Genomic DNA, 22,096 nt, shown 5'->3' on the forward strand with positions numbered 1-22,096 from the left:
TGTATATACCTGGATGACTCTACACAGAAAGGCCTCCCCCTCACAGAAACAGGATGACATTCATGTTTAGCCAACATTAATACGGTTAAACAGAAAGGAAAGAAACTTTAAAGAACAGGAAAACTTTGGAATTGGCACCTTCCCTCTTGAACAGACAGGGGGAGGAGAGACAAGTACTTTATTGTCGGATATCCCCTCCTCTGTGCTTTAGAACAAAGGGTTGCTCAATGACCTAAGAATGGTTTTTTCATTTATTTTAAAATGTAAAAACCATTCTTAGCTCTCCTTTACAAAAACAGGTGGGAGGCTAGATTTGACTCTTGGACTACAGTTTGCTCACCCCTTACCCTATCCCATCTGGCCTCTGAAGGCAGAGGCCGCTGAAGCCCAGAGGTGGTAGGGGACTCACGTCAGTCATGATACCTCAACATCACAGCAAAGCAAAAATAAATTTAAAAAGAAATCCCAGCCTCTCAGTCTCTATAGCGCCCCTCGACTCCTATTTCAAACTAGGGTCTTGCCATGGAGTTACCCAATTAAATATCATCCTGCTTGCTCACTTCTTGCTCATCCTAGGGAGATTTTCCTTCTCCACTTCCTCCAAGATGAAGGAAAAACAGGCTGTCTTTTTCTAAGGCAATGACCACCTTATTTTGCCCACTTTGGGACCATTCCCAGGTGGGTGACATTTAAAAAGGTTTAAGAGACATAGTTTTGGAGCAATTTAATTTTTTTCTTAGTAAGGCCAGTAGGTTACTAATAAAAGGATGATCATCTGACCATCTCTCTTAGATCAAAGAGGATCATGGCAGCTGACTCAGTTTAAACCCTTCAAAAGAGTAGGTGGTCCATCAAATAGCAGTCACATCTAATTGATTAAGAGGATTGGAAGTGGGCTACATTAAAAGGAAGGGCTGAGTATCTCTTGAATAGGGAAAGGATCTCCATATCAGACCACCCTTAGCTCTAGGCTATCAGTTCAGAGAATGTACACCCCATCCAAACCTGAGCAGAACATGATAGCTTCCACCACAGTGGGGCCTTGAACATGCAAGGGAGACCATTCTCATCACTGACAAAGTCCTTAAGAATTGAACCTAAAGTCAGGACTCCAGAAGAAGGGGAGAGCTCTGAATCTTCACCCAAATCACTGGTTATTAATAATCATTTTTCACAGAGGGAGGGACCTGCTTTGGGGATGATATCTTGCTATCCACCCCCAGAGAAAGAACTGATGGACTCTGAAGACAGATCAAAGCATAGTGTTTTTTAACTTTATTTTTCTTGGGTTATTATTTTGGTTTATGTTTTGTACAACCTAATATGGAAATATGTTTTGCATGACTACACATGTATAACCTTTATCAAACCACTTGCTTTCTCAGTGAGGGGAACGGAAAGGGAGGAAGAGAATCTGGAACTCCATATTAAAAAACAAATGTTGAGAATTGTTTTTACATGTAACTGGGGGGAAATAAGATACTAAAAATTTTTTAAATCATTTAAATTTCATATAGGAGCCATTCATATTAACCAGGATGCATCTGTTCCTTCCCTACTGAGATAATCTTTGGTACTAGATTAACATTATCCAGTCATAAACCTGAGAACTAGTGAAAGGGAAATAGAAATTGAGTCATGTAGCAGTGCATAAAAATCAAAAATCAAGGCACTAAAAAATACTCACTTGTGTTCACCATATGCTGGGAGGTAACTCTAAATAGTCAGGAGATTTCTCTTCCTTGGAAATTGGGTATGTGGAACTGTAACCATGCTAAATCGAGTAAAGGAAGGCCAGTTGCAGAAATCTGGAATAGTCCTGACTAAACAGATTCTGAAAGGAAGAAGCAAAATAAGTGTGCTGAAAAGTAGCTTGGAAGAAATAGCCCAGGGAACTGGAGTCCAGGAAGAAAAGCCATTAAATTTTCCTTTCTTCCTTTTTTTTTTCTTGGAAACCAAATTTTAAGGAGACATTGAACTTATGAACACATTATGTAGTACAAGGTAAGGCCCATTTTAATACTAGGGATAATGTAATCCCGAGAATATTTTAACCAAAAAAGCAAAGTTTGAGGGCACAACAAGGGGCAAACCCTGGGATTTTAACCCAGGCAAAGTGCAGACATTCTTCCAAAGAATACTTTAATCCTAGTATCCTTGCACTACAGCCTTAAATAGAGAAACAGAAATGAAGCTCAGTTAGTGAATTGCATAAGGTTTTCAGATGATATAGATTTAAATCCATCACTAAACGAGGCGAATCATCTCACTTGCCATACTGAACCTTGTATTCTTTTCTTTCTCCAAATGAAATGAAAAATTGAAAATCAAATTATTCTTACTGGTCCAGCACATCAACTTTGGCCTCTCATCGGGAAAAGTACTTTTTTTTGTTGTTCCACTCCCACTCCTGCAGTAGGAAGATTGTTTTTGTACTCTGAAAAATTCTTTAACAAAACATGCTAGCACCATTCAAGTCTAGCTAAGTTCTAACAGTGCTCTTTTGAAGACTAGGTAGTAAATGTATCTAAGGTTTCTAGTTCATTGGTAGGAAGAGAAAGGCACTTAATTTTGTTTTGTTTTTGCAATTACAGAGCGGTACTCAGTTAACAGAACAATTACTTCATATGCTGCATCAAAGACAACTACATCCCCATATATAACTAATTTCTGCTGTGCACCAACAAGAACCTGCTTTAAACTTCCATGCCAATGTACAACCCCCATACTGTACCAGGTAAGGTGAGTGGCTATTGAAAATACCACTAAAGGGCAGGGCTATCTAAAGACGGTAACTACACAAAAAAAGACATTGTACGGTTTAAAAACAAATCTTACACAGCCTTACATTTCAATGTTTTTTTCTTTAGAAGGAGTGAATTGTGTACAGGGGGGGGTTAAATGCTTTATAGACAAGAAAAAACTGCTCAAGAACCAATTTATTCATCGTCATCATCATCTTCTTCATCCTCCTCGTCTTCTTCATCTTCCTCATCTTCCTCTTCCTCCATTTTCTTGCTCTTCTCAGCCTTGACCACTCCTCCCTTTTTACTGACATCAGGCTTTTCTTTAGCCCAGTATGCACAATATCCTTTTCACATTTTTCCTTCAGTTTAGCTGCCTTCTTTTCATAAGGTTGCTTGTCATCTGCAGCAGTTTTATTCTCCCAATTTTTTTTGCCACATCTCCAACGGAAAGACCAGGATGCTCCTCTTTGATTTTTGGACGATACTCAGAGCAGAATAAGAATGCAGAAGGAGGCCTCTTGGGTGCATTGGGATCCTTAAACTTCTTTTTCGTTTCTCCTTTAGGTGGTATGTAGGTTTTGATTTCTTTCATAATGAACCTTATCAGGCTTTGCCATGTCCTCAAATTTTCCTTTCTCTTTAGCAGACATTGTCTTCCACCTTTCTGAGCACTTTTTAGAAAATTCTGAGAAGTACACAGAAGCATCTGGGTGCTTCTTCTTGTGCTTCTCTCTGCAGGTTTGCATGAAGAAGGCATGTGATGACATTTTCCCTCTTGACTTCTTAGGATCACCTTTGCCCATTTTGACGACTTTCCCTCAGCGCCGCACAGAGTAGCCCAGTGCCCCTCTGGCTCTTATTTGCCCCAGCACTGTCTCTATGGAGCTCAATGTACTGCCTTAATTTTTTTTTCTTCTTGGTACTTATTACCTCTGCATTTGACAGAAAATGGCACCGTAAGCTATTATTTACTTATTTAGAGAATCCTAGATTTTCTTAAAAGGTGTTTTATGATTATTTTCTCGCAGTATTATAGTAAAACAGAACTACAATAACAACAAGTCACCAGACTCCTGTGAGTTTAATTGTGTATACTCAGCCCCAGTAATAATTTCAGCATCTGTCTGAAGCACTAACAAGACCAAATCTAGTGCTCTGCGCCATGCCTCAATCTTTGGGGTGACAGCATCAAAAACTCTTGAAGTTTCCTTTAGTCTACTAGGAACAGCAAAATTTAAAATCCCACTAGTCACTTTATTACATTCTTTCAGAAGGTATAATAAAGGACAACCAGAGTCTGTGGTTTTGTGGAGAAAGTTTTGAACGAATGTGCTGGCTTCAGTCTCTGAAGTGCAAGTACCCGTGTTATACACAATCGATGAAAGGTACTTGTGCCATCCATCTGCCAAGGCTTTAAGTATAGCTGGTCTATAAAGTGCTTGAGATGAGGCCATCCAAGAGGAAGTCGCATAAAGCTGTCCTGAACAATCCTTGTCCATCTTTTTATGTGACTGTTCTATCAGTATGTAAAGATGGGTAAGGCATAAGACTTCAACTGCACCACCTCCCAGGAAGACTTTCTCATCAACTAGAGCATGATACAAGCGATAAGCACAAGTCCAGAAATGATCTTCCTTGGCTTGCATCTGCGCTAGAACTGGGCTAGTGAGCACCGCAGTAACCAGAAGTATTCCTTCAGCCTTTATTAAGATTGCCACCTTGTTGCTCACTTCTTTGGCATTCAATTGACCTGCTCTCCACAGGCTCACATAGACATCACTCCCCACACAGTCTTCATTCAGTTGTGTGGCATAGGTCACCTGCACTGCTCCAGTGACCTCTGCAAAATCCTGCAGCACATGATGACTCACTGGTCCAACAAGCAGCAACTTGCTACACATACACCTTTCCGTTAAATTTTCAGACACATTTCCTCGCACCATAACTAGGTTGACATTTAACTGAGTTAATATCTCCAAAGTATGGTCCAGCCACAGTTTCTCATGATATGTCAGATTTTCCCGTTCAGTCTTGACATTTTCCAGGGCATTAAATCCCAAGTGGTGGTAATTCTCTTTGAAGTCACCATCAATGAGAACTACCCTCAAAGGCTGATTCTGGAGTTCTCTGACTATAGTGGTATAGTGTATTGATACAAGAGTTATGTATCCAGAACAAACACAAGAAAAGCTTTCCGGGACGCCTGGTAAACAGCAAGTGGAAATTTTTGATATATCAAACCTAAATGGCTCGGTACAATTCCTCTTTCTCACATGTGCATTCTGATATTGGCATCTGACTGCTGCTTCCACTAACGTCATACTGCTATGATCTCCATGACTCAGACCCACTGCCAACTGCACCAAATCACCACAATTCTGTACATAAGTGTCTGTCTGTCCTTTGCTGCTTGTCTGATAAGAGTCATTTTCTGCCCTACTAAAATGCCTACTGTGGCTTAGTCTTGATTTCCTGGTGTGGCTATTTGGAATCAGACTGATTTGGGGAATCAGAGACATAGTTTTATTTCCTTTAACTACAGATTGGGAACAGAAGTAAGAAGACCTAGAAGATAATTCAGAGGAGCGTCCAGAAGAAAACGTGGGAGCGGATGGCTGTGAAGACACATTCTTTATGCCAGGCTCTCTTTGGATCCAAGGAATCTCTGCTGGAATCTGCACAAGGGGGCTGGGAATGATGCTCAAGTTTCCAAGAAAAGGATATCTCCTTGTGTCTCCAGTGTTACCAACCACATCATGAAGAGGGATTTGAAGACGATCAACTTCCTCCCTGCAAGACTTCAGGCCTTCTGACATCACAGACACTATGACTGAAATAGGGATGTCCTGCTGAAGACACTCCAGGGCAGAGGCGCTCCACGCACCGATGAGAAACATCAGGGTATTGATCCCAGTCCCATACGCAGTCTTCTGCGACTGCACTGTTTCATAAAGAAGCTGTCCAACAGAACTACTTAAATCCAGATTTTCAAGAAGCCTCACTGTAGAACAGGTCAATACACTTTCATGAGATCTTTCGCCTATAATAAATTTGGTCGACTTTACTGGGCCTAGGAAACTTCGGCCTGTTTCTGTTAATGATGAAAGCTGCTGAAGGCCCATGTGTCTCCTTCTGTTTATATTTATGCAAGCCATGACCATGATTCAGTATCTCCAAGGAAATAAAAGCTCCTAACACCTCACACTCATTCAATGTTAATGGTAGTTACAAATCTTACATGACTCAAAGCAGTATGAAAACAGGCTGTGCATTGTGCTCAGATCCTGCTGACAGGGTATCATCCTTTGATCTGAATGTACATGTGGTAGATGCTACCATCTATGGCTAAGATACTCCCTTTGCAAGTATGCTACTCCTTCTACATGGGAGTCTTTTCCACTGACAGGACTTGATAATTAGACCTTGATTACATTTCGGTGGAATTTTCTCTTCTGTAAAGAAAAAGTAAAACCATGTTTACTTAAATGAATCAATGAAATAAGAGTAAATAAGTATTAAAAACCCCTATTTGCATTGGCAGTATGATAGCCTTTGATCATTATGGCTCCTACATGTGCCAAAGGGATATCAAGGAACAGTGGATCAAGTGCTGGGCTTAAAGCCACGGGTTCAAATTCCACTTCTGACACTAGCCGTGGGACCTTGCATAATAAGTTAATTACCCTCTCTCTATGTGCCTTAGCCAGGCAATAGGTCATACAGAGGTTAAGATCTTTTAGTGAAGGGCGTTTCCACACCAGGAGTGCCCTATGCTTATGAAGTCATAAATCATTTACACATTTATGCACATGTGAAATATGCTGACACACAAAATGATACAGATGACTTCTGGAACTGTATTTATGCACCTGTGTTCCTATTCATTGATGTATGCACACCACCTATGCATATCCACCTACCTACCTATCTACCTACCTATCTATATCTACCATATCTACCTGTCCATCTGTCTATTTACCATATCTACCTGTCTATCCACGTATCTGTGCATCTGTCTATCTACCCAGCTAACTGTTCATCTCTCTACCATATCTATCCATTTATCTATCTCCCTATCTTTCTGTCCATCTATCTTATCTATCTACCCATCTATCTGTCCATCTGTCTACCTATTTATCTACCCATCTGCGTCTATCAACCCATCTATCTACCCATCTCCCTCTCTATCTATCCAACTATCTACCCATCTCTCTCATCTCCCCCTCCCCCTCTCGTTCCCCCTCCCTTCCCCCCTCCCCCTCCCCTCCCTCTCTCCCTCTCTCCTCCTCCCCCCTCTCTCCCTCTCCCCACGTGATGACATGACCTATGACCTATGACCCGGCGCTACAGGAGAAGGCCTCTCCTTTCGGATGCTCGGAGACCTTGGGCATTCGCTGAGCGCCCGCCACGCACCCAGCGCTGCGCCCCTGCGCCCCCCTCCCCCAGGACGGGCGCCTCAGCTTCCTTCTCCGTCCAGTAAACGAGGGGCGGGGGCGGAGGACCCAGAGGGACAGGATTACGGGGCGTCCCCAAGAGGGGTGCGCCCTGGCCGGAGCACACGCGCGCACGCGCACGCCCACTCCCCCGCCCCGGCACTTGGCACGCACGGGGCCCACGCACACGCGCGCACCCCGGAGCCTCGGCGTCCCCCGGGGCCTCTCCCCACAGCAGGCCCCTCGTCCCCCGCACACCCCCTCGCTGTCCCCCGCTGACCTCACCTAAGTCGCTCCGCATCCAGGCCGGCCTCGGCTCCCGCCAGGCCCCGCTGCTCCAGCAGCCACCGCCCCCAGGTCCCGACTGCGCATGTGCCCGAGGGAGAAGCGCTGTCGCTAGGCAACCGGGAGGCGCCCCCTCAACAGCGTCGTCGGTTAGCTCCCGAGGCGGGGGTGGGCGGGGGCAGCGGAACGGCCGTCCGATTAGTGGAGAGCGCGCGAATGGGGCGGGACCTCGGGGGAAGGCGCCCTCCCATTGGACGGCGCGGGGCTGGCGGCGAGTGGTCGGGGGCGGGGCCGACGGGGAGCTCGCCTTGGTAACCGCTGTGGCGCGGGGCAGACTGGGCGGCGGCGGGGTCGGAGGCGCCTCGGACGGCGGCGGAGCGGGCAGGCCCCATCTCCCGCATCATGGTGAGCGGGGGCGGGCGCGAGCAGGGCGGGGAAACGGAGGCAGCCGGGGGGCGGGGCGGCTAGCTCCCCTCCTGGTCCTTTGCGCCGCGTCTGACTCCCCGGGACCTCCGTGAGGCCGAGGGGCTCGGCCGGGGTCACCCCGCTAGCGCAGGTCCTCCTGACCCCGGGCTGGCGCTCTGGGCACGGTGGCGTCCCCTGGCGGCCGTAGCCCTCCTCTTACAGGTGGGGAAACCGAGGCAGGCCACCGCCAGGGGGCGCCAGGGGCTGCTTTCCTGTGTCCGTCCGCCCCCAGGGGCTTCGGCAGGCGCTGTGATCGGGAGACCCCTGTTCAAATGCTGCCTAGCACAGCTGCATCACCGTCACCACCGCCGCTATCACCGTCATCACCACCATCTTTGTCACCGTCCCCATGGTCCTCACCATGCCTGGGTACCTCGTTTCAGGGAGGGCATGGCTGCACAGTGTGTGGTTCGTGCAGGCACCTGAGGAAGGAGCTCTGGGGGCTAGCCTGGAGAAGTGAACGCTCATGGGGATGACAACATGGGACGTCCCTCCTTGCCCTACTCCCCGGTGGGCCAGCCTTGGTTAGGGACCGCAGGGCAGAGTGGAGGGGAAGCTGGAGCTGATGTTCCAAGAGAGATGTCAGAGCCAAGGTCCTCGCATGGAGGGCAGTGACCTGGAGGGGGTGGCCCACCCCTGGGGCACAGAGGAAAAGAGCTGTCCACCTAAAGACAGCCTCAGGAAGCACAGGCGCATGGAGGATTGGAGTGGGGGGTATGGGTGGGAGTGAATAATAGCATAGGGGTGCAGTCATTGGAGAGAGAGCCTTTCAGGTCATGAGCATGACACTAGAAAGAAGGAGAATTTGATGGCGCTGCCCTGGGCTCTGCAGATTCTGTTCAGGACCTGGTAGAAGAGGAGTAAAAAGAGGGTTTTATGCCTGGGCAGGGGTGGAGGGAGAGGGGCAAAGGAGTCTGGAAAAGTGAGGGAAGCAATCAGGGAAGAACTTAGTGTCTAGTCTGCCTGAAAGTCAGTCAGTGAAAGCAAATGGTATTACTGCATCAAGACAAACTAAGAAGGCTGGACGTAGCAGTGTATCTGGAGACTGGAGTTAGGCTCAAACCCTCCCCTTGATGCTTAATGCCTGGGTGAACTGAAGGCTTTCCCTGGGATAGACCAGGTGGTCTTTGAGGTCTCTTCTGTCCTTCAGTGGATGCACCTTGTGCCTCCACTCTGAGCCCATGCATGCAGTGACAGTGGGGGTCAGCGAGTGCCCGACTGCTTGCCTAAAAGTGGGGACAGACTCCATTTCTTCTTCTCCTTTGCCAAGGTGCCGCCTCCAAGGTTTACTTGAAGCCTGGGTTTTGCTCTAAGCCTAGGATCTCCCCCAAACATGTAAAATGCAAAGCAGGTACGGGTCAAATACTTTTTTCTGGCACAAAAAATAATGCTGATTTCTAAAGGTTCTCACTTGCCAATACCAGAAAGGTAAATAGAAATACAGCTAATAAGTAGCATTCTGCCAGGAGGTGGAGACTTAAAACCATCGAAACACAATGAGCTGGCCACAACTGTTGAACCTCAGGACACACTGCATCTTCCCTCCAGCTGTTCACAGTCTTCCCCAAGAGTATGGCAGCAGATGCAGCTGGCCGAGATCAAAGATCAAGAATTCACAGTCCTGATAATCTCATAGGTTGACCAGGATGGTGGGATGAGGAAGGAACCCTCTGAAATCCTCCCAAATTCTCCTCCAAACAACTAGAAAACCACCTCAGAATTAATCTAAAGAGCAAGGAAGTAGTCTACCAGTCCCTAGCCCAGCAGGAAAGATCCCTCTCAGTGGGGTGGGAAGGGAGTGAGGTCCAAGTGCAGCAGCAACTGGAGGACCTCCAGCAAGGCTCCAAGCCTGAGGCATCCACCATAAAGGTCCACCCTCCTGCACACCAGCAGCCCTCTAGGCAGGTGAGCACAGCAAGGCCCCACCCTCAGCACAAGCCACCAGGGAGGCCTTGACCCTTTTGCTCAACAGCAGTGAAGCCCCACCCCAGGGTTGACCTACAGTGAGACTCCACCCCGGAGCCTCCCAGCAGATCCCTTTTCCATAGCCACCCAGCAACACAGTCCCATCCCAGAGTCAGACTGGCAACAAGATCCATCCTCCAGGGCAGGCCACCAGAAAGACTCTGTTACCATAGCAAACCAGTAGGAAGAACCCCTCTCCCCCCGGAGCAGGCCAGCAGCTCTAGGGGACACCAACAGGGAGGCTCCACTCCCCAGTACAACCCAGAAGGGAAACCTACCCTCCAGTAAAAGCAAGCAACTAAGCCATGAAGCCCAGTGAAAACCGGCAGTAAGACCGTGAACCCCAGCACAAAAAACTTGAGACAATGCAGGACCAGAGCCCAACTCTCACACAAAAACACTAAGTGACAAAAAAGGCACTTGCTTGACTATAGAAAGTTACTATGATGATAAGGAGGATCAAGGCTTTAACTTAGAAGAGGACAATAGTATCAAAATGGCTACATGTGAAGCCTTGAAGAAAAATGTAATTTGGTCTCAGGTCCAAAAGAATTCCTAGAAGAGGTTAAAAAGGATTTTAGAAAGCAAATTAGAGGAATAGAAGAAAAACTTGGAAAATAAATGAGAATAATGCAAGAGAATCATGGGAAAAAGTCAATAGCATGGGAAAAAAAATATACAAAAATTTACCAAGGAAAATAACTCCCTTAAAATTAGAATTGGCCAAAGGGAAAATGAAGTGCAAAAGTTCACTGAAGAAAATAATTCCTTAAAAATTGGAATTGAGAAAGTGGAAGTTAGTGACTGTATAAGACATCAAGATACGATAAAATAAAAAAAAATTTAAAAATAGAAGAAAATATGTAATTTCACATTGGAAAAACAACTGACATAGAAAATAGATCCAGGAAAGATAACATAAGAATTAGTGGACTACTTGAAAGTCATGATCAGAAAAGATAAAGCCTGGACAACATCTTTCAAGAAATTATCAAGGAAAACTGCCCTGATATATTAGAACCAGGAGCAAAAAAAGAATCCACCAATTTCCACCTGAAAGAGATCCCAAAATAAAAACTCCCAGGATCATCATAGCCAAATTCCAAAGCTCATAGATCAAGGAAAAAGTACTGTAAGCAGCCAAAAAGAAACAATTCAAATATTGTGGAGCTACACTCAGGATGGCACAGGATTTGGCATCTTCCATATTAAAGAACTGGAGGGCTTTGAATATGATGTACTGGGAAGGCAAAGGAGTTAGAATTACAACCAAGAAGCACTCACCTAGCTAAACTGAGTATGATCTTTCAGGGGGAAGAAATGGATATTTAACAAAATAGAGGACTTTCGAACATTCCTAATTTAAAAGGCCAGAGCTGAATAAAAAATTTGACCTCCTAATACACGACTCATGGGAAACATAAAAAGCTAAAAAGAAATAAGGAGAAAACAAAAAAAAAATTCAATAAGGTTAAACAGTTTATATTTCTATAGGGCAAAATAATAATTTGTAACTTAGGAACTTTATTACTATAAGAACAATTAGAAGGAGTAGATATAGATAGAGGGTGTGGCTATAAGGTGATTTTGATGCAATGATACACCCTCAAAAATAAATAAAGGAGTGAGAAAATTGCCCTGGAAGAAGAAGAGGGGGCTTGAATGGGGTAAATTATCCCTCATAAAAGAGGCATGGAAGAGCTATTATAAGGGGGGGAGGAATATTGGGGAGGGGGGAAGCAGGCAAAGCTTAAACCTTACTCTCATCAAAGCTTGGTAATTATCAAAACAATCTGGTACTGGCTAAGAAAGTGTAGGTCAATAGAGTGGCAAGTCAATGGAACAGATAAGGTACAAATTACATTATAGTAAATAATTACAGTAATCTAGTGTATGATAAACCCAAAGATTCAAGTTTTTGGAACAAAACTTGTTATTTGACAAAAACTGTTAAGAAAACTGGAAAACAGTGTGGCAGAAACTAGGTATAGACCAATATGTCACACTGTGTACTAAGACAGGGTCAAAATTACATGACTTACACATAAAGGGTGATACCATAAGCAAATTAAGAAAGAATGGAATAGTTTATCTGTTAGATATATGGATAAGGGAAGAATTTAGCATCAAAGAAGACATGGTGAGCATCACAAAATGTAAAATAGATGATTTTGATTATATAAAATGTAAAAGTTTTTGCACAAATAAGACCAATACAACCAGTAGTATAAGAAAAGCAGAAAACTAGGCAAGAGGGGGAATTTTGCAACAGGCATCTTTAATAAAGGCCTCATTTCTCAAATATACAGAAAACTGAATCAAATTTATAAAAATGTCATTCTCTAATTGATAGATGGTCAAAGAATATGAAAAGTCATTTTTCAGACAAATCAAAGCTTTCTATAGTCACATGAGAAAATACTCTAAATCACTATTGAGCAGAGAAATACCAATTAAAACAATTCTGAGGTACCACCTCACACCTATCAGACTGGCTAATATGACAAATAAAGGAAAATGTTGGATGATGGAAGGGATATGTGAAAACTGGGCACTAATGCACTGTTGGTAGAGTTGTGAACTGATCCAGCCATTCTGGAGAACAATTTGGAACTAGATTTGTATCCCAAAGACATCCAAGAAAGGGAAAAGGATTTATTTGTACAAAAATATTTATAGCAACTCTTTTTGTGGTGGATAAGTATTGGAAATCAAAATGACTAAACAAGCTATGGTACATGATTGTAATGGAATGTTATTGTGCTATAAGAAATGATGAGCAGGTGGACTTCAGAAAAACCTGGAAAGACTTATATGAATTGATGCTGAGTGAAGTGAGCAGAACCAGGAGAACATTATACACAGTGCCAGCCACACTGGGTGATGACCAACTCTGATAGACTTAGCTGTTCTCAGCAAGATAATGATCTAAGACAATCCTAAAGGACCAATGATGAAGCAGACTATCCGTCTCCAGAGAAAGAACTAATTTTGTCAGAATACAGACTGGAGCATTCTGTTTTTTTTTCTTTTATTTGAGTCTTCTTGTACAAAATGACCGATGTGGAAATTTTTACATTACTGCACATGCATAACCTCTATCTGATTGTTTTCCATTTTATGGAGAGAGGACAGAATTGGAAACTCAAACCTTTGAAATATTAAAAAAAATTTTTAAATGAAAAATGTAGGTCATTTTGGAGCCTAAACACATACATCTGAGGTTCAGTCACCTAGAGTTGGGCAAAGAAATAAATAGAATCATCCGGGGCCAAAGCTCCAGCTGGCCTCCTTAGGCCTCCTTGCTCTGTCTGCCCCAGAGGATGGGTCATCAGGGTGCTGCTGCCGGCGGGGAGAAGCCTACCCACCCCACCTGAAGACCTTAGCCCCAGACAAGGTGGAGCCACTCCTTTAAACGTTCACTGAATCGTTGGCTCTTTTTGGAAAGATTGCTCCATCACTCCTCCAGTACTGAGTCCTTCACTGCTGAGCCACTCAGGGCCAGCCTGAAGCAATCTGGCAGCTCATCATCCCCAAGGCGTCCAAGCACTGAGTGAGCTTCATGTTAGCCAGGACCAGGCTGGGTAGCTCTGCCCAGAGCCCAGTAGCTGCTGTGGTAGCAGAGACAGTGGAGAGGAGTAAGCCCCAGTGAGAAGTGTCAGAAGAGGTCAAGGAGTCCTCCAGGAAGGCTCTGTCTCTTCCATTTTCTTGCCTTTCTCTTCACCAAGCTCTGACTGCATCCCATGTATGATGGTGGTTGTAAGCCCACATTAATTTCTCCTAAATGATCCTCTGAATGCCCTAAAGGCTTAGTTGTATTCTGGGGCCAGCGTCATCATTATTGCAACCTTGCACTTAAAGTCATTTGAATTGGAATCCAGCCCTAACAGTGACCAAGTGACAGAAGGAGGGATCCTTGAACATGATTCCTTTATTTACAAAGAACCTTGGCTACTATTTAACTCTATTTTTCTTGCCTGGAATGGAGTTTGATCTAGACTTAATTACTATGTACTTGTTTTTACAGGCATCGAACTACCGACCAAGCACCGGTCAGCGAAGGAAGCCTAATGTAAAAGTCGAACTGACTGAAGAGCAGAAACGAGAAATTAAGGAGGCCTTTGACTTGTTTGATGTCGACGGGTCTGGGAGCATCGATGTGAAGGAGTTAAAGGTTTGGGAAACTTCTTCCTGGTCAAAAATTCTGAGAAGTTGTTCGTTATGTGTAGTATTTTCCAAATCTGCTTGTATTGTTTAAATATTACAAATGTGTATGTTGGAATGCTGCTGGCTAATGGAAACTTTTTCTTTAACATATACAGCCTTCCTGGAAACTGTTTGCCATGATTTTCCCATTTCACAGGTGAAAACAATCTCGCCAGTTAGTTCAATGATTTCTCCCCAAATACTGTTATGTAAAGCAGGGCCAGACTAGGATGAGTATCCAAGTCAAACGATGTCATTTTTTAATCCTGGGCTGAATCCTGATGGGAACCCTGCAGCTGTAGCCAGGCCAGGCCTCAGTCAGATAAACAATCCAGCCCCAGACACCATTGATCTTTTCCCACTTAGTAGAACATATCAGTGCTATGCTGTGATGCCTGCAAGAACCCAGGGTCACCTCCTCTCGTTGAAGGAGGACAATGGGATCATCACCAGGTGAAATCTGGCATGGTGGAAGGAGCATCATCATCTACTAGGTGGAGGCAGTATCCACACCAATAAAATGACTGAGAAGTATGTTGGTCCACAAGACAACACTGAGTGCACAGCTGTCTGCAAGGAATTTTTTTTTTAAGAGAAAAATCAATAATTAATTTCAAATCAGTAAAAGTCAGTAGCTAGTTTCAAAAAGATATGATCTAATACAGCCATGTATTTCTCATTTCAGATTGCAATGCGTGCATTAGGCTTTGAGCCAAAGAAAGAAGAAATTAAGAAAATGATTGCAGAGATCGACAAAGAAGGATTTGGCACCATTAGCTTTGAAGACTTTTTCGCCATGATGAGTGTGAAAATGGTACGGTACTGTTACCACTATTTTCAGAATAAGAAATTTTAAAAACTAAAAAACAACTTCCCTTAAATCATAACCTTTTTTATAAATATTGTAATAAGTAAATCTGTGCCTTTTCAGAAGTAACTGTATTTGAGGAGAACAGGACCTCCAATTTGAGAACTTGTGTTTTAGCTGAACAGAGCTCCTGAGGGCCACCTGACACAGCAGCTGTGATTGTCCCAGGGTCTCAACCCTCTACTCCAAGATGGTTTTTAGAGGAGAGGGGTCAATTAAGTATTTATTGCCCCTAGGAAGAGATAGTTTACTGTGAGCTGGCCTCCTTCTCTGTTGGGGTCAAGGCTGCATCAGAAAGAGCACTTCCTGGACTCCTTTCTTTCTGTTCTGGTTTACCGATACCCACCACCTTCCCTCGCCTTTCTGAGATGACTCTCCTGGCTGGCCAGGGCAAACGTTGCTCACTTGGCCCTGAAGCTCAGATCCTCCCATTTTCTCTGGAGCCTCAGTATTGGACTCTCTCTTCTGTCTACAGACACTTGGTTCTCCCTGTTCTTAAAAACAAAGCCAACTAAACCTCCTTTCCCTTTACCCTGCTTCCTCCTTCAAACTCCCTCTCTCTGTTCCTCTGGCTGCCTGCTTCTAGAAGAGTCTACTAAGATTCCTGTTTCCTCACAGCTTCCTTGCTCCTCAGGTCCTTGTGACCTTCTATTCCCACACCACATGACCTCCGGATTAGCAAATCTAATGACCTTTCTCAGCCTCTCTGAAGCACAACTGGGCCCTGGTTACTCCATGATCCTGCCACCTCATCTGACATCTGGGGTCCTGTCTCGCCTCTTTAACTATGCCCGGTCCCCTTGGCCTCCTGTTCTCTTTTGTTTTTCAAATTAGCAAGTATTTTCTATCCCTCCCACCTCTTACCATTGAAAAAGAAAAAAAAAAACTAACAAACTCTTGATATTGCCATCACCCACAGATATTCCACTTCCATGTTTACAAACTCTGAGGTTTCCTCATCTGATCTTGATCTGCTGCCATTCCACCTCTCACTCAGTCTTGCAGCCCCTGAATCTCCTCCCTTCCTCATTCTGACCCTTGCCCTGTGCTCCCTTGTCCCCATCTCCCATCTCTGATCTTGCCTGCCAGCCCTCAGCCCTGCGTCACTCCTGCCATCCACCATCTTTGCTCTGATTCACGTCACATCACAAACGTGGAGAAGATAGGAAGCGTGCTGGCTACCCTTTGTGCCCTTTTTACACTGGGGTCTGATTTGGGTTATGTGGACTTGTTTTCATGTCTTGTCATCCCTATTAGACATTAAGCCCCTTGAGAATAGGTCTGCATTAAAGGATGCACGTGGCCCAACCAGTGAAAATGCAGTTGAGAAGTACCTAACAAAGTAAATAAAGTGCCACAAAACAGACAGTGTTACATTTTAGATCAAAGGCAGTATGCATCCAGTCATCATCTTGTACATATTCATGGCCTCGATATCTGTTTGAGTTTGACCCCAGTAGCCTAGACTTTGTCCATCCTTGTCTCTACCCTGTGATCTATCACAGTGCATCAAACAGTCAAGCAACAAGAATTTATTTAGTGCTTACCATATGCCAGGCATTCTGCTAAAAAGCTAAAAGAATCAGTGCCCTCAATGTGCTTAGATTTTAATGGAGGAGACCAGATAGACACATGAGACACATACAGCAGATGGCAGCCTTGGACAGGGAGGCCCTTACAGCTGGGGAGAAGGAAAAGGAAGGGTCCAGAAGGGGCTTCTTGCTCTGAGTCTTGGAGGAAGCCAGGATTCTAAGAAGCAGAAGAGAAGAGGGAGATTGCCAGCATGGGGGATGACCAGTGCCAAGGTGGTTATTGTCCTTCATCTTCGAAGAGGACCAGAATGACATCACCATTGTAAAGTAAAATTTCATTGTGTCCGACTATGGCTGATCAGACCAATGTGAGCTCAGAATGCTTATCCACAGGTTGGGCACAGATAGTCTGTTTGAATTTTTGGGGTGGATGTCCCATATTTACACATCCTGCATTTACTTTGTGCTGTTTCAATTCTGCTTTGCTCAAAGAGCACAGCACCTTTTCTTATGTGGGCACACCATGCTGAGTGGTCCTGTGCCAGTGTCTCCCATGTTGCAGTCAAATCCAAAGTTTTTGAGAGAGACCTTGAGAGTGTCCTTGTATTGCTTCTTCTGGCCACCATGTGATCACCTGCCCCATGTGAGTTCTCCATAAAATAGTCTTTTTGGCAACTGTACATTTGGCATTCGAACAACGTGGCCAGCCCATTGGAGTTGCATTCTCTGAAGCATAGTTTGAATACTTGGCAGTTCAGCTAAAGCAAGGACATCAGTGTCTGGCCCCTTATCCTGCCAGGTGATCCTCAGAATCTTCCTAAGACAGTTCAAATGGAAGCGATTCAGTTTCCTGGCATGGTGCTAGTAGACTGTCCATGTTTCACAGGCATACAACAATGAGGTCAGCACAACGGCTCTGTAGACCTTCAGTGTGGTAGTCAGTCTAATGCCTCTTCTCTCCCAAACCTTTCTTTGGAGCCCCCCTAACACTGAACTAGCTCCGGCAATATGTGCATCAACCTCACTGTCAATGTGTACATCCCTGGAAAGTACACTACCAAGTAAAGTGAACTTATCCACAGCATTCAAAACTTCTCCCTTTGTTGTAAATGATGGTTCTACATATGGATGGTATGGTGGTGGCTGATGGAGCACCTGTGATTTCTTGGTGTTAATTATTAGGTCAAAACTATCATAGACAGCAGAGAAGGTACCAGGGAAGGGAGATGGAGATGGAGCATTTTGGATGAGCAGCAGCAGCAGGACCGCAGACTGTGGGATGGGGGAGGACGTGCCAAGAGGGGAGTTTACTAAATAAGGGTCAGGCTGCACTTTAGGAAGGTTGCTCTGTGGAGGGTTGATTGGATTCAGGAGAAGAGGGATTCGAAAGATTATGTTGCCATAGTCCAGGGAGGAGGTAACAAGGACCTGGACTGGGGTGGTGGCTTTGTGAGGTGGGACAGGATGGAAACAAAGAAAGGATCAGTTTTTGGAACTGACTGAATTTGTGGGATGAGAGTGAGAAGCCAAGGATGACATAGGAGTGCAGAAGACTGGGTCTGGGAGAAAAGGCAGCGAGTTCTGTTTGGGATGTGCTAAGGATATTGTCGGGATCTCTGAAGAGGAATGGGGGTGGGGGTGGGGGCGTAGAGAAGGGACTTGGGGAACGATCATTTTCAGGACACAGTAAGGACCAGCAGACATTCTGCACTAGGGAGTGATGTCACGGCCAGCTGCACAGATAGCATGGGGCTGCATTACCGAAGGCATTACAGGACAGGCAGGGCATTTGAAATAGACTGAATCAGGCAATAGTAGACACTGATCAGCAAGAGGGAAGATTAGTCTGAAAGCTTCTCCAACCACCAAACATGGGCCAGATGTAATTAATTAGCACTATATCCTTGAGATAAGGTAACAAAACATCCCCGAGTAAAGTAGGAATCTCATGAACTAATAATGGAGGATTTTGATACTGAACACATCACCTGGTATCTTTGGTGTCTGGTGTTCTAGGCACCCTCCACTCCCATCCCCTCAAAAGCTAAGCCAGGTTTCTGTAGGTTCATCCCAGGGAGGGGAGGGGAGACTCCTATGGCTGCAGTGATCGTCCACAACCCTCCCCCCCAGCCCCCACCCCCTTCACCCTCACCACTCTGTCTAGCCCTGGGAAGGAAAGGAATGGGAAGGGGAGTAACCATGGAGCTGAAATGGTCAGGGCCTGGGCTGCCGCATGGGACCCAGGAGAAGGCAAAGTGGGCCCAAACTGGGTGTGCCTACATATCCTTTCCCTGTCAGTGCTTTGTGCTTGTGTGGGCCCAGCATAGCCCTGAACTAAAGCAAGGACAGGTGATATTGTACTGGTGGCTTGGGCCTACATTTGAATATTTTTTCTTTTTTAGAGTGAAAAGGATGAAAAAGAAGAAATTTTGAAGGCCTTCAAATTATTTGATGATGATTGTACAGGAAGTATCACCCTCAAAAATATTAAGAGGGTCGCCAAGGAACTGGGAGAAAATTTGTCAGATGATGAACTTCAGGTAAATGTATTTTCTTTCATTATCTGTCCTTGTTCTTTAGCGATCCATCCTCTAAAATCAAAGCTGGAGTTAGAGTTTACGTGGAAGAGAATGAAGCCTTCGAAAGATAAAGGAATTTAAATCTCAAAGCCAGAAAGCATTTGCAGGGGTCCTGACTCCCCCTCCCCTTCCCAACTTATACATGTTCTCTCTCGCGTGTTGTGTGCGTGTGTCCATACATGTGTCTGTGTGTGTCCATGTGAGTCTCTTAGGAAAGGGTGATCTCTACTAAGAATAGGAGGAAGAAAATGCCCACGTCTGAGGGTCTGCCAGACGTTATCTAGAAGGGGCCCGGGGTCAGAGACTAGTGATGGTGGCAGTGATGCAAAGCCACAAGGGGGAGGCAGAGAGCCAAGTCCAGAGCCTGTGGCGTGCAGGGCGGACCCAGCCGTGTTCAGATTTTATAATGAAGTCTTTATTTTACAGGAAATGCTGGATGAAGCTGATCGCGATGGAGACGGAGAAATAAATGAGCAAGAGTTTTTGAGGATGATGAAAAAAACCACTCTTTATTAATGCTCGTTCTTGTGTAACAGTGTCTAAAGGTTGCTAACATTCTTGTTCTATTATTTAATCCGTCAGTGGTGACCATCTCCGTTTTTAGATTATACCGATCGGGTTTTACCTTGTGGCCAATTCTGGAGGCTCGAGAAGACTGGCTTTTGGGAACTCGGCCTGACTCTTAAAAAGGGAGGGTTAATTAATTGGAAATGCCAGGTGAAAAGTACCAAACTTTCTTTCTTCCCCTTTCTCTCACTGATCCAGGGCTCCAAGAGCTAATGCCAGAAAAGATTTCCAAACAGAATTCCCCAAGTAATAAACAAACTTTCACTTCTTTTTCTTTGCACAAATTTAAAAGTAGAGAGGGAACTTTTTGTTCTCATTAAAAATAGTTGTTTGTGTGTGTCAGTGTGAAATAAAACTATATTGCAAGGATACTCTTATCAAGCATTGAGACAATCATTTTTTTCTGTATAGGAATAAAGGTTTAGGAATAAAGCACACCAATTGCCTTCATTTTGTAAAATATTAGACTATAAAAACTTTGACATTATCTAGTCCAATCATCTTATCTATTCCCACCTGAAATTTTACAGATGAGGAATTTGAGGTTCAGACTGGATAACTGACTATCCCAAGGTCACACAGCCAGTTGGCCTATATGCGTTTATTGAAAACGTACTGGATGCCAGGCACTCTGTTAACTGCTCAGGATGCCAAGAGATGAAGGCAGTGGAGGACCACAGTCAGTCAGCACAACATCCATGTTCACAAAACTTAATTTTATCATATCATTTTCAAGTATGTACATTGCTCTCAGATTTGGCGTTTTCTTTCCACTCTTTAATCTGCCCTGTTTCTTCTAGATCAGTGATCTAGATCGGCTGCTTCCAGTGGTGCCATCCTCTGTTCACATAATACAAAAAAGAAAACAGCAAATGAATGAAGCAGCAAAGTAGAGTGGCAGCCAGGCTGGCCGGCAGTGCTGGAGATCTGCACACGGCCGGCTGGACTTTGGGCATGTCGCCTTACTTCACTTTCTTCACAAAATGAGGGACTTATATCCCCTTCAAGTACTCAGATTCCTCTGACCTCCCTAGAATTCCTCAAGTCCAAGCAACAACAAGCCTTGGAGCCATATGGGCAGCCATGCTGAAAATAAAACTTCTCAAGTCCAGATCTAGGAATGTGGGCCTGCTATCTGATGACCTGGATTGGAATCCCTCCTCAGAGAGATATTTCCCAGTGTGTGAATAGGGCTGAATAGCTTACGATTCCTCATCTATAAAATCCCCTTGTCACAGGTTCTTTTAAGGAAAGTACTCCACAGATCTTAAAGGGACAGCCACACAGCATGGCCTAGTGGATGGAGGGCTGGCTGCTGAGCAGGAAGTCTGGGATCAAGAAGTCGTGGCTGTGTGACTCTAGGCAAGTCACACTCTCCTAAAGATCAGGGCAACAGATCAGAAGTCACAGAAAAGGTGCTGACCCACATTGGCAATGGGAGTTTTCTCATTGGGAAGTTATAGTCCAACTGGGCCTATGACTTCATTAGTACACACAACTTATAAATGAAGGTAAGTGCAGAACTGGGACCCAATTAGTGCGATAATGAACGCCATGGTCATACAAGAGAATTCTCATCAGAATGCAAACTATCCAAGTTTATATCTCATAGCTTTTTCTACTATACCACACTCTTCAACAGGCTCCCAAACCGACTATTGAGAAGTTAGATTTTCAGTGTGATTGACCATTTGGCCCAAGGGCTACTACTTGGAAACATGTAGATGAACATACATACATACAAGCTGGTATGGACCTGTGATTTCATGTATATAGGGGATTCCCAGCGTAGAAGCATCCTCCATTGATACAACCTGGCAACTCATGGTCATTTATAGTGTTAGTTGCCTGGCGTCCTGGGACTTTGTGTCAGACATGGTAGCATAGCTTGGATACCTCAGAGGCAGGATTTGAACACAGGTCTTCCTGACTCCATTATGGCACCCTGCCTCTTGCCCACATGCCTCTTCTACTCATTAATATCATTGTCAGGTGACAATGTTGTGCCTCAGTCATGCAGATCTGTCTCCTGACTCAATTCCAGCAGTTACAGGAATCTTAAGAATTTCTTCATTTTGGAGTTCTGTTGAGCCCTCAGAAGGCACCACAGGAAATTAACACCCAGAGGACTGGGAAGCTGTGTCACAAATGGTTTGCTGTTGTCCAGTCCAATGAGCAGGGGTGCTATCTCATGATACATGCCCTTCTCTGCTTGCTGACAACTGCTCTAATTTACCAAAAGGAAGAATGTATGGAGCAGCCCTAGAGTAAATAAGGTATCTCATTTTGGAAGTCTTCTGATAAGTCCAGACTGGGATAGTTGGGGCAAGTCTTGAGATATGACTCCAATTAAAACTCAGCAATACAGATGATTACTGTAGAACACAGAGTATCATATCAAGAAATAGATGCTTGCGCAGTCATGTTTAGTCCCTTCTAACAATCCACT

At 44.6% G+C, this 22,096-nt stretch overlaps 2 protein-coding genes and 1 pseudogene across 2 annotated transcripts; 1 reads left to right on the forward strand and 2 right to left on the reverse strand.

Moving 5' to 3' along the window:
- Positions 1-2,844: 2,844 nt before the first annotated feature.
- LOC140514609 (high mobility group protein B1 pseudogene) lies at positions 2,845-3,550 on the reverse strand (annotated as a pseudogene).
- Positions 2,845-5,908, reverse strand: BBS12 (Bardet-Biedl syndrome 12). Its single transcript, XM_072625114.1, has one exon. It carries the CDS (start codon positions 5,906-5,908, stop codon positions 3,794-3,796), a length of 2,115 nt encoding a protein of 704 aa, XP_072481215.1. The 3' UTR covers positions 2,845-3,793.
- A 1,826-nt stretch (positions 5,909-7,734) lies between these two features.
- LOC140514610 (centrin-4-like) lies at positions 7,735-20,024 on the forward strand. Its single transcript, XM_072625115.1, has 5 exons — positions 7,735-7,870; positions 13,923-14,069; positions 14,787-14,915; positions 18,904-19,041; positions 19,507-20,024. Exons 1-5 carry the CDS (start codon positions 7,868-7,870, stop codon positions 19,594-19,596), a joined length of 507 nt encoding a protein of 168 aa, XP_072481216.1. The 5' UTR covers positions 7,735-7,867; the 3' UTR covers positions 19,597-20,024.
- The last annotated feature ends 2,072 nt before the right edge of the window (positions 20,025-22,096 follow it).

This window comes from Notamacropus eugenii, chromosome 7 (genome assembly GCF_028372415.1).
Source record: "Notamacropus eugenii isolate mMacEug1 chromosome 7, mMacEug1.pri_v2, whole genome shotgun sequence".
NCBI lineage: Eukaryota > Metazoa > Chordata > Mammalia > Diprotodontia > Macropodidae > Notamacropus > Notamacropus eugenii.

What these genes read in the sequence shown, in the direction of transcription:
- BBS12 (XM_072625114.1), bottom strand. Translation starts at nt 5,908, where the DNA reads ATGGTCATGGCTTGCATAAATATAAACAGAAGGAGACACATGGGCCTT.
- LOC140514610 (XM_072625115.1), top strand. An exon ending in CCATGATGAGTGTGAAAATG is followed by an intron (nt 14,916 to 18,903) that starts GTACGGTACTGT and finishes TTTCTTTTTTAG; the next exon opens with AGTGAAAAGGATGAAAAAGA. An exon ending in TGTCAGATGATGAACTTCAG is followed by an intron (nt 19,042 to 19,506) that starts GTAAATGTATTT and finishes TTTATTTTACAG; the next exon opens with GAAATGCTGGATGAAGCTGA.